Source organism: Xiphophorus hellerii, chromosome 3 (assembly GCF_003331165.1).
Source record: "Xiphophorus hellerii strain 12219 chromosome 3, Xiphophorus_hellerii-4.1, whole genome shotgun sequence".
Classification (NCBI taxonomy): Eukaryota; Metazoa; Chordata; class Actinopteri; order Cyprinodontiformes; family Poeciliidae; genus Xiphophorus; species Xiphophorus hellerii.
The window spans coordinates 28,669,821-28,682,761 of record NC_045674.1 but is presented as its reverse complement, the minus strand read 5'-3'; the positions used below and the strand labels follow the sequence as shown (position 1 = coordinate 28,682,761).

Sequence of the window (12,941 nt, the reverse complement as noted above, 5' to 3'; positions counted from 1 at the left end):
TGCCCTTTCTAACCTCCTTTCAGAGCCGACATACAGCTGTCACACCGAACACACACACACAGCACACGCACACCCCCACACACACACACTTAAGATGACAGCTAAAACAGCGTGTTTACAACACCGTGTATTTCTGCCTCATCTGCAGGCGGCAGAAAATCATTCTGTTTCTCTTAAGTTCTTTCAAAGCTGTAATTTTTTTTAAATAACTAACCTGAACATGACCATGCAGGTCATAATCCTATGCTCTAATTCCTTCTTTAAACTGCATGAAAAATTATGAAAGGGAACAGTGTAAAAGGAAGATGCGTCCATTTTTAAAACAATTTCAAGAAAGTGTGTAATCTATAACTGGGTGCAACACTTCTATACAGTGTATTTTACATATATTTAAGATAAACTACAAATGCCACATTTACTTGAGCACGCCTTTCCACCGCATGCTTCACGCACACACACCTGACAGACGGTGTGTGTGTGCATGAGAGGGGGGAAAAAACCAGCTGAAAACTGTAAAAAGAAGGTGGAAAAACACGACAGTGTGCAGCTTCTGTGTAAGAGTGTGTGTTGCAAACATACTCACTTCATATCGATGTGGGAAAACAATGACTTTTTCAACTTAGTCTCGTTATTTTAGGCCTACAATTTCAATCGCTTTATTATAGGACTCAAAGTGGTGCACTTTCCCCGCACTTCAGATTTAACGCAACTATAAATGAAGTAAATAAGTCCGTTTTTTTCCTCCCCTCTGCAACTTTGCAGGAAGTTCTCAGTCGAACAATCAGATTCAGCTGTGGTCGGTTTTTTTTTTTTCTGAATTAATAATAATAATAATAATAATTTTTTGAAAAAAGACACAAACGTAGCGCGGAGGTCGAGCGAAGGAAGCGCCGTGACAGGCAAGCGGAACACGGCGGCGGTACAGTGGAGCGCTCCTGGAATCAGCTTCAGAATCATTCTCACTGTTCGGCTAAAACATCCCATTTAATAAGAAGCACAAAAAAAAGAGGAAACTTACGTTTGATCTGCCGCGGGTTGCTCTGCTTCCTTCGGGACATGCCTGCTGTGCGGCTGCTCAGTGAATCCAGGTGTAGTACTGACGGATCGATAGGTTTTGCTTCATCCAAGCAGTCGATTCTTTGGAGGGGTTGGTGGTAGTGAGGGGGTGTTTTTGTTTTTTAGGGGGGGTTTGTTGTTGTTGTTGTTGTCTGCTGGAAACTATAAAGGCAGAAGAAGAAGAAGAAGAAGAAGAAGAAGAAGAAGAAGAAGGGGGAACCGGCACTTTTTTTTTTAAAACGCACAAGTCTATCGTTCCGTCTGTCTTTTCCTTTATCTTTCTCGTCTCTCTGGCTCCGGCTCTGACTTTCTCTCCCTCGCGCACACACAGTAACACACACACGCACGCGCGTTCTCTCTCTCCCTCTCTCGCTCGCTCTAACACACAAATGCGCGTACACACACCCTCCCTCCCTCTCCCTGTCGCTCTCTCCCGCACTCTTCCTCTTTCCCCCCCCCACCCCCTCTCCTGCGCTTCGCCGCGATCCGCACGGACTGACTGGGGAGGTGAAAACGTTTCGCGCTTTTGTTTGAAGATAAGGTTTGTTCCTCCCCGGGCACCGTAGCCGCGCGGCGTCGTGAACTTCATGTGATCCGCAATCACTTTCGCTCCCCTCTTATTAATTAGGGGCGCCTCCGCTAATTAGTCCCTTTTGTTTATTTGTTTTTTCTTTCTTTTCTTTGGTGGAAATACTTTTATTTTTTCATAACTTTGATGCCGAGTTCAAAAAAAATATATACATCTTTTTACTTTATTATAATGCTGAACAAAGCAGGCAGTTTATTTTAGGTCGACCCTTTTTACTGGAGCTTTGTAGTTAATACAGGGCTCCGTTTATATCGCTGACCAGTTCATGTCTGCACACACACACACACACACACGCCCACACACCCCCACGAACACACAGGAGGACTTTATAAAGGCAATTGCCTTCAACCGACAGTCAAACAAGTGCTTTGACTATTTCTCTGAACTTTGACCCCGTATCACCCAGAAGATGCACTGTAAATTGTTTACACAATTTTCAGATTCCAGTAGCTTCTGTATTTAGCTGTACTGTAAAAATCAATGTTAAACATATAGAAAGGAATCAGTACTGTAAACATAACAGCCAAAAAAAGTTATATATATATATATACATATATATATATATACTAAAAATACAGTATAACTGAAAATACATATCTGCTGTAATTCATTCAGCTCCATTTAAGGAGTAGGATGCAGAAAGCAGTGTCTGCAGCACGATGAAAACAGACGATACTGTACAGAACCGAGAATACAGTAAGCGCAGCGAAATCCAAAGTAACACACTGTGCACTTTTCACACTGAACTGCTGCAAAGACAACAAACTGTGTTTACAGTTTGGGTTCACTTTGGCTGCAAAATATTAAAATGTCTGCAGGACATTTTATTTCTTTTTTTTTTTTTTTTGCAAAAGTGGGAGTTTGTTTCCTATTCTGACCTTATATGATAAACAATGAAAACATTCACATGTTTTTGTTATAGTTGGAGTGTAAAAGAAAAATCTTTAGGATATTCAGAAGAGAAATGAGAGTACAAAGAGAGATTATGACTATTACACTGTAAAACAAAAAAGAGAAAAACATCATAATTTTGCAGTGTAATGCATATTAGTCATAAAGATTTTTCAAAATGAAATGAGTAATGTTGACTAAAAGACTCATTTTAAGAACATGAACTTTTAGCTTTTGGTACCAAATTTTATGCAAACATTGAGACTGGAATTCAAGTGAAGGTGTTGACTCATCATTCATCTTGTGAAGAATCCAGCAGAGCTATAAGGCTGACATCCTTACATGGGTTGTTTTATGAAGTAATACACACAGTTCAGAATTCCTTATGACTTATGATTGAGAAAGGTTTCTATTTTGGAGAAAGGGTCCAGAACAGAACAACCTTTCACATTTTTGCACATAAAAACGACAGAAGACCTCATGAAAGAAACTGCCAGGGTTCTGTTGCCAAGGAGAACTCAGCAAATTATTTTTATGGATCTTCTGAATCCATAAATTTACTTTAACACTAATGAGACCGACTCCTTAATAATTAGGTTTATTGGCCATTGATCGATGTGAGCCTGCGGGTTTTAAATGCATATTTAAAAAGATGACTCTGGATATTTGCTGTATCCTGTGATAGCGTTTAGAAAGTATTAGTTTTGTTCTTCTAAATGACTAACATGCATGTTTCCAGATGTTTCCTGTTAGTGCTGAAGTCAAAATATATCAAATCTAATGTATTAGAATTTATTTGATCTAAAAAAAAAAAAAATAGAGTTAGAATCGTACTCAATTTCTTCAGTAAGAAAGTGTCAAAAATTGATTTAAATTTATGATTTAAACAACCACACCAGTTTGATTAGTTAAACTCTGTTTATCGGTGCGTTTTGCTTGTAAACTAAATGGCGATTTACAGCTGGAGGAATGGATTACTTTCCTGCATTTGGTTTTATTTGATAAACCATCAGTCCAAATCTGAGTGTTTTTAATTAGTCTCTTCTGTGCGAGATGAAAACATTTGAAATATTTGGTTAAATGAAAAAGAAAAGAAAAAAAAAGATCCTGAGAAAAGAAGAGTCTTTGAATGGTTCGGATTTTGACTGCCATGTTCTGAATAGCTGCCCAAACTGGAAATCACTCTCTTCAATTAGCCAGTTGGACTGCCAAGGAAGACAAGCAAGTGGCCTGTGAAATTATCTCGTAACCCAATTCCACAACTTTGGGATGGAGTCTGAAACCGCGGAATAATTTATGTGGCACAAGGGGTCAGCGGCGGTTCACCTTGACATGTAGGGCGGGCTGGCTTTTCCTGCTGTTCCCTGTTGAAGTTTGAAACATATACATTTCTTCTTTGCTCAACTCTTTTTTCTTTCTTTTTTTGTCCCCCTTTCTCCTCCCTCGTCTGCAGCTTTTGGTCCTGCTCCAGTCACGCTGATGTCATGGCACGGAGTCAAAAACAAAGAATTGTTGCACTTGCCAATCTTGGCAGAAGCAATTCAAAGTCAGACTGGTGGAAATGTTGCGATACTTTGATACACATATTTCTACTTTAAATACTCCCCCCGGCCCCCAAACACACACACACACACAAGAACAAACTCAAGCAGGAATTCAGTGAAACCTCAGCAGGACTCGGTAAGAACGGCCATGTTAACCACCCATAAATAGCCTATCTCGGGGTATATTAAGGCACCCTGCGCCAAAATCAATAATGATTTGTGGCGAGAGCGACAACACAGTGAGGGAGTGGAGTCAAATTGCCAGCTCCAGATTAATTTAACGCCACTCCTAAATCCTCTGAGACCGGAGCGTGCTTCTCCTGTGCTGTTCCTGAGCCCCAGTGGCTCGTTTGAAGCCGACTTTTGATTGGCAGCTACAAATCTGCAAGAGGAACAGAGATCTCTCTCTCTCTCTTTTTTTTTTCTTTTCTTTTTTTTTTCTTCACTGCTCAGACCAGATGGTTGTGATAATTAACATGATACTGATTCCATCGCAGGGGAAATCACTGACACAAGGTTGGTCACATTAATAGGTTAAGGTATACTGTATGCTGCGAGATGCGGCGCAGCGCGCTCATATAATCTGATTACCGGGGAGCCGAGGGGGTTAAAGGTTGATTTAATGTGCTAAATCATTTGATTAGAAGTGCCAAGTCACATTTGGAGCGGCGGCATTCAGTGTCGGGGCGTTTAGTTGTGTTCATTCTTAAAAAACAATGTTTTTGGCTGCTTGATGCTCCCCGTCAATGTTGAATGTCATCCTGTCTCCTGCTTGCATCTGTCTCAGTCTGACTGGAGCTTAATGACTGATCATTAAAAATGTAACAACACTCAGGAAAAAAAAAAAAAAAGTTTCATGGATGCATCCAGTTTTTTTTTTTTTTTTTTTTTAGAGGGAGCACAGAGACAGGAGCTGTTATGACTTCATAAAAAAAAAAAGTGTTACAGATGCAAACAGTTCTGCTTTTCAATGCAGAAAAAAAAACTAAAAAACTGTAGAGAAATGCTGTGCACACACTAATAATTTATATACGTATTAAATTATCATACAGTGTATTAGGGATTGTTTTTTTGTCGCACAAAACAGCAGCTGAAAGGTGAGTCAATGTTAATAATACTATAATAATATACAATACATATAATTAATATGCATAATATAAAAACAGCCAGCAATGCAGAATCAATTGAACTAAAAAACAAAATAACATAGTACACATGAACTGGCAAAAAACTAATATATAGTTCCTTGCTATATAATAAAATCTATATATTAGCTTTTAATAAAGCTAAAAATGCTAACATGTTTGTTTATATATATATATATATATATATTTGCCAAAATGATCTGGATTACTCTTCTCTTATTTTTTTAGATGTAGATATTTTCAGATTCCTGTTTCCTGGAGTGCCAGAGATTAGGACATAAATAATCATATGATATTATACAAATTAAGTTAAATAAAGCACAAAATTTAAAGTTTTTTTTTTTAATATGTTTGTATGTAAATTTAGAAAAATAAAACTACACCCAGTGGATTCTTTCTATCCAAATAAATTTCCATCCACTTCCCTAAACAGCATCCCCTTACAACACGTGATCACAGCACGGCATCGGTTCCACCTAAAAGGACCTACGCCAAAAAACAAACAAAAAAAACACCCCCCCCCCCCCCCCCCACACACACACACACACACACATTCCCTGCACTGGGCTACATTCAGCCTGTATGTTTCTCTTGTAGCAGCAGCTGCAGCCTTCCTCTTTATTACGTTTGGGTTGAGCTGCTGAGCTGACTGAGTAATATCACAGGAGTGGGCTTCTGCCGTGACAAATTACAAGGTTGATTTCTTTTACGGGACCACAACATGTCCGGTGGCTCTTGGAAGTGACACAGCCACGGCGCGGACAGCGGCTGCCTCTTTAAAGAGCCGCCTCAGCAGCAGCAGCAGCAGCAGCAGCCCGGCTGGGACAGCAGCGGTGGAAGTCCGCCTGCTGCCATGTCACCCTCTGGCTGTTGGGGATTGGTTTGTCTAGTGAGGAAGTAAAGTGGGAGTGTGTGTGCGTGGGGGTGTGTGTGTGTGTGGAGTTTAAGAGGGTGGGAGTGCACATGGGAGGTGGGAGGAGGGAGAACGGCTCGGGGTGGCACCCAGCCTACATAGCTATTTTTTTCCTGCATCTATAATAGCGGTGCTGTATGAGGGGAAAAAAATGTAAGAGATAACATTTATAATTTGAGAAGATCAGATTTGCTAAAAAAAAAAAAAAAAAAAAAGTCAGAACTAAACAAATGGAGCGCTGTATTTCTGTTTATGGAACACGTCTGTCTAAAGAAACAAAAGACAGTACGGCCAATTTTTACTTTGAAGGAAACGATAAAATATCAGGAGTGCACCGATTGCAGTTCTTTGGCCGATCGCCGATCTTTAGAGAGCCTGGCATGCAGACTGTATTTTGGCCGTTTCTGATATATTTTATTTTTTTGTCTGAAATGTAGCAAGAAAGTCGCTGAGTTGGTGACATTGCGGTGACTACTAACCAGAGCAAAAGATGGCAGTGAACGATTTTTTGACCTTAGATAAGATCAGCTTCACATGTACGTATCGGCTGAACACCGATCTCTCAAAACTAAGAAAATCCAGGGAAATTTTCTAGTACACCCTTTGTAAAATATACCATTGTATCAAGTGTATTGATTCAGTAGAGTGGTGTATCATTACACAGATAACATTCTTTCTTTATTATCTTCATATGCACATTTTGTGTTTACACATGTATCTTATGAATGGTTGATTGATGAAATTCCCACCATTGTTCTTTTAAAAGGAGAATTATTTGAAAGCTGTAACAAAGCGTTACGTTTTCTTTAACTGCTGACCTCTAACAACAACAACAACAAAAAAAAAAGAGTTTCCAGTATGCAACTGAAGAAAGTTGCTACCTCTTCGGCAACTCTCCTCACCCCCCACCCTAAACCTCCAGCCAACCAGGCATCGTCTCCAGCAGCAGTGAGCAAACAGATGTCTGAGAAAGTGCCCACTCCGCTGGCCGAGCTGCCAGCACCACCCGCAGCCCCGGAGGCCTCGGCGCCAGCTCTTTCCAGGGACGCTCAGCTCTCGCTCTCACTCTCTCTCTCTGTGTGTGTGTGGAGGTGTGTGTGTGTGTGTGTGCCACTTCCCACCTTCTTCCCGTCCCTTCCATTTACCAGGGAGCTAAACAAAACAACTATATATATAAAAATATGGCTATCAATAAAAGCCACACAACCCCACAAGCATCTTAAGATTCCACCAAAAAAAACAACAAAAACCAAAAAGCCCAAAAAACAACAAAGTCCAAGGGGAGGTGATAAAGACGCTAAAACGAGGGGCGGGATGAACAAACTACGCCCCTCCCAATGGGAGTGAGCAAATCCGTAAATAAAAGCTCTTTTTTTTTTTGAGAGGAGGAGGAAGAGGAAGGAAGAAGTATAGGGGCAGATCATTCTTACAGCTAATCTCAGCTTCTTCTTCTTTTTTTCCTCTATGTGGTCAAAAGAGAAGATTGTGACACCTCCAGAGGATAAACCGGCGAGCTTTCTGTGGATTAAAATCACCAATATGCCTCGGAATTTCAAGGAGGTTCATTTTTGAGGAATGAACCTCCTTGAAACGAGGCTGAAGAAACGAAGGGTGTGGAATAAACTAACGAATGACTGAATGAATGAATGACTGAATGAATGAATGGTTTTGTTTGACTTCATTGAATGAAGTGCAATAAAAGAATAAACAAAGTTAAATACAAACAAAATAAATTTAAAAGCAAAGCAAACAAAAGGAGAAGAGTAGTAAGATATATTTAAACAGTCAAAGGAGTGGGTAGAAATACAAACTTATTTTTAAGCCCCTCCCTCTTACATCTGTACCTTCATCCAATTAGCTTGGTTTTAACAGTCTTACTGTTTCCTATATCGATAACTAGTATAGTGCAGTCAGAACTGTCCCCAATTCCTTGATGTAAATACCAACCATATGTTTGGTTCTTCTAATTTGAAAAACAATTTGAAGGTTATAGTCATAGCTCATTCCTTTTTACTAGACCTAAGTTCTACTACTACGTCTTCTTCATCTCCCAGATCGAACAATTAAAGTGTTTTCTGTGCAACTAAAAATCAACAACAGAATAACCATATAGAATACGATTCGACTTTCAACCCAGTTCCAAACACATTTGCTGTTCCGATCATGTCCTCGATTCGATGCGTCGCGGAGCAAAGTGTCCAAATAACATTTAAACTGCTCTACACACACAAACACTCTCAGTGTTTTGACATCTTGTGATTTTATGAGGTCAAGTAAATTATTTTTGATGCATGTAGTGGATTCCCTCCCCCTCTCTCCCCTTAACCCATTTCCCTGTACGAGCACGAGTGACTGAGGAGCCACATCTGAATGCAGTGTTATAATACAGTCTGTTGATGTATTTTATAAGTGTGTCTGCTGGTTTATTACATATGCAGAGGCATCAGTGCACAGCAAAATGGAAAAACGCTTCAATATATTCACAGAAAGGCAGGCCGTGGACAGCTCAGAAAAAAAATAAAATAAATAAATCTACATCTGCCAGGCTCCATGCAAACAGCAGAGCCATCCTTAATGGTGAAACCATCGATGAGAGCAGATAAAAATATTAAATATTCAGACATTCCTTTCAGGCAGTATCAAAAGCGTCCAGATGTGGGGAGCCGAAGTTGTTATCACGAAGCCGACGACAGGCATTGAAAGAAAATTCCTCTGAATTTTCAACCATATAAAAGTATTTTATGGCATGCAAATAAATGGTAATTTCTCACTATGAAGAGAGGGGCGGGGGGAAAGGAGAAAAAAAAAAAAACATGCCAATAAGCCCCTATCATTTGGAGACTAAAACTCCACAAACAGGAGACACTTTCAATTTGCTTTGCCTGTCTCCCCGCGTTAGATGCCTGCGATTGCCGCGAAATTAATCCATTTAACAATCTGTGGCTTAAATTTGAGGATTTCCAGTTTTTTTTTCCTCCTTCTCTCTCTCTCTTTTTTTTTCTCTTTGGGAATATCAATAAGTTCCAATTGAAGAGAGGATTCTTTTGCAATTCAGGCATGTGCCCGCGATAACGGCAGAGTTGGCATGAAGAGAGGCAAAGATGGATTAATTATGCAGAGAACATGGAAATTCTGCTTATCATCGCTTCGCAAAGGAGCCCAGCTCACATAATCAGAAAAACGAGGATGAAAAAAAAAAGAGAAAACTGAAAAAAAAAAAACCACAAAAAAACCAAAAACAATGCAGTGGTACCTTCCAGCCCCATCATCTTACAAGTTAGATTTTTTTTTTTCTCCCTGTAATTAAAAAGCAACGTACAATTATATTCATATCTCACACGCAGGCTGTGAGTGGGTGTACAGTACATTAAATAATTGCGTCGGTGATGTGAGAGCGAAAGTAAAGAAATGTGGACGGAAAAATAAGTTTGTTTTATTTTATTTCCTTCATGGTCTTCTGCTCCCCTGGGTTCGAATTAAACCACTTAGGAGAACTCAAATCTGTGGAAAGCAAATAAAAAAAGACAAGGGCTAAACGGAGGAGACACCGGATTCCGCGTATTTACACGCGACGTCCTCTCGGTGCATTATGGGAACATAAACGGCGGTTCTGGTAAATCTCGCCTGTGAAAGCGGGATACAGGAAGGCGTTCGCTGCGTTTGTTTCCTCTCGTTTCGTGTTGCCTTTGGATTTCACCATTCTTTTAATTTTTTTTTTTTTTTTTTGTGCGTTTCCCAAAAATTGTCGAAGAGCTGCGCGCGCGCGCGGTCCCTGCCAGCTTTGTGACGAGCGGCTAATATGTTCGGGGGCTTAGGCTTGCATTTCTCTTATTCCTTAAAGGGAAGCAGATTAAACCGTTAATGTTGCACGGCGGCTGCGAACAGACAAGCGGGTTTAAAGCCTCCCTTCTTCCTGGGCGCGCTCTGTTTGCGGGTCGGAGGTTAATGCTGGATCTTCTGCTGCGGATGAATCATCTTCATTATCGTCGTCATCGCTTACAGGCTGGTGATATAAGGACGACGCGTTCGGGGGCGGGGAGCGGGATGCTGCAGTAACAGTTCTTGTTGTGTTTAAGGACTGTTCAATGGAGAGGTGCTTGGTATTTATGTTGCTGTCTTTGAATCTTCAGCGTAAAGCCAACAGTTAAAGGGGCAGTGTTGTGTCAAATTTACTTTTTCTTTGCTTTATTTCAAGTTATGATGTTACTCCCTCATCAAAAACATACAGTGTTGCTTTGACACAATCATGCATGTTTGAGAAATCCTTTATTCTCCCACAGCAACCATTCAGATGGACAAAAGTGTCCTGGGTGGACCTGCAGACTAGCCAGCAGCAATTAACAAACACCTGGTGGAACTGTGCATCAGCTGAGCTCATTGTAGGAGCTACCTTTCAGTGAAACTCCGGTGAAAACGTTGCTAAAGGGTTAATAAAGGAGCCATGTTGTGATGACTTCCTGAAGGCGGAGTCTCAGAAAGAGCAGGAACGTCTTAAAGAGACAGAGGCACGATTTCAAGGCGGTTAGTTATGAAGTCAAATTTCTTTCAAGTCATATTTGATATCTGCAGCATTTTGAATGTGCTATAAAATGACCATATGTGCCCAGAAAATACATAACACTGCCCCTTTAAAAAGTGAATATGAAAGAAATGGTGCATATGGGTTACCTGCCCATTTATTCGGTCTACCTTACATGTTTATCCAACATACTGTACAATTTATTAAATGTAATGTGATAGAAAGGTTGCATATTCTAAACACAAGCATAAATATAAGGCTCAGAATTTCACTTGCTGGTAATTTTGCCATTGCTGACCCACACTTTGTCAATGAAATTCAACAGCTTTTCATAAATCTTGCAAGTTGGCCAGGTTTCCGTTCGCCTTCACCTTCCAGGGCCAACACTGTCAAGGCCCAAATGAAAGGAGTGACCTTGATGCTTATGAGTTTAGACTGAAGTCTAGGCTCATTTGAACCGTCATAACATTCTAGAAAAATACCAGCCTCCATTTAGATCCGCTCATAAAACAGAAAATGAATGATCTCAGATGTAATATTAATTAGAATAAACCTTTAGTATTGTGGGATCTTGGTGCAGACTGAGACCGGTTCAAATTTCTGAAATTTCTCGACTTTAGATGGTTCAACTTGCATGTAAATGAAATTAAACTCTTAATAAATGTGACAAAAAAAAGCTTATTAAAATGTTATTTAATTAAATGTGTTTCACAAGACTCTGTTTTAGGCCCCACACTTTTAAATCCTCTATGGTGCTGTTATATATATATTTTTCTAAGACAAGCTAAAAATGTCTTTATTTACTTTGGCTTTAAGTTGAAGTTTATAGGAATTTATTTTTTATTTATTCCATTATTTCAAACAAATATGCTAAAAATAATGATAAGGTTTATTTATATAGAACCGTCCAACGACGCCTCGTGTTGACCAAAGGGTTTTACGAAATGACAAATAAAGGCAGGACACAATAAAACGAAATCGGTGCTCGTTAAGAATACAACCACAATAAAATAAGCTAAAACGATTACATGACTATACTAGAAGTTCTTTTGGAAAAGGATAAAAGGCCTTATATTACCAATTTCTGTTATTTCATATCGTCTATTTAGACTACGTCTAGAGAAGAACTGTGAAATTTGTCACCTTCTTCTAACATATTGTGTTTCTACATTTAAAATTTTTTTTTTTTTTTAAAGGTATAGATTTCTTTTCTACAGTTGAATTTCCAAAGTCATCCCAAAATTGACTGAATCATGCAACACCTTTATTTCTCAATATTGTTATTAAAACTTTGTTGGTCAAAGTGTTGAAAGGCATTTAAATTTTACGTTTATTTGGCACCAAAGAGTGAAACATGGTGGTGGCAGCATCATGCTCGGGCTTTTTTTTGTTTTGTTTTGGATCAAATTTAATAAAACTGGAGGAAATTATGAACAGTTTTCAATGTCAGGCAGTTTTGATTCACGTTCTACAGGTGGAAATCTATCAAGACATGTTCCTCACAACCCAACGAGACTAAAGAGAGAGGACGCCAGGTTACCATGACTACACCGGAGGAGCTACACGCTTCAGCAGCCGAGACAGGAGAAACTCTGCAGACAACAACTGTTGCCCGGGTTCTTCACCATTCAAAGCTTTATGGGAGAACGGTGACGAGGAAGCCGCTGTTGAAGAAAACCCACACACACCGTCCCCACTGTGGAGCGTGGTGGCAGCGTCATGCTGTGGGGGATGCTTCTGAGTAGCAGAAGCTAGAAGTTTCTGAATGCAACAGAAATATTCCATCTGCGAGAGAAGTACGGCTTTATTTACCATCAAGATAACAACCCAAAGCGACAAGCTAGAGATGCACAGAGAGGTGGATGTTTTGGCGAGTCCTAGTCAAAGCCCAGACCTCAATCCCATAGAGAAATTGTGGTAGGACTTGAAAACAGCTGTTCACAGATGGGTTATAACAGCTTTGGGTTTGTCGTTTTAGCTTTTGTTGTGACTTTGTAAAATTCAGTTAGTTTTAATTCGTCGTTAGTGTGCTTGCTCATGTTAGTTAGTTAAATATTTAGTTCCAGTTTAGTTTGTATTATTTATAGCAGTAGTTTTAGCTTATTTTTCATACTTCGGTTAATTTTGAGGTGCTAAATTTCAAAAAGGTCAAAGTATTGTATTGTGATTATGTATGCATTTGACTGGGTAATGAATACTCAACAAAAATACAATTTAAAGAAATCTATTCAATTATTGTTGAATAACCAAATAACTGGTGTTTTCTCCCAACGTTTGCTGTCAC

The 12,941-nt window shown here is 39.6% G+C and overlaps 1 protein-coding gene across 4 annotated transcripts in view; it reads right to left on the bottom strand.

Annotated features, from left to right (window-relative positions):
- Positions 1-1,468, bottom strand: part of zfpm2a (zinc finger protein, FOG family member 2a) — a 170,603-nt gene extending 169,135 nt beyond the window's left edge. For 3 of the 4 annotated variants that reach the window (XM_032557964.1, XM_032557965.1, XM_032557966.1), the window contains exon 1: positions 1,019-1,468. In XM_032557964.1, the coding sequence (XP_032413855.1) occupies positions 1,019-1,058 (40 nt within the window). In that variant the 5' untranslated portion in view covers positions 1,059-1,468. Of the gene's footprint in view, positions 1-583; positions 798-1,018 lie in introns of those variants that run through there. The other variant, XM_032557967.1, reaches the window with a different exon arrangement.
- Between the last annotated feature and the right edge of the window lie 11,473 nt (positions 1,469-12,941).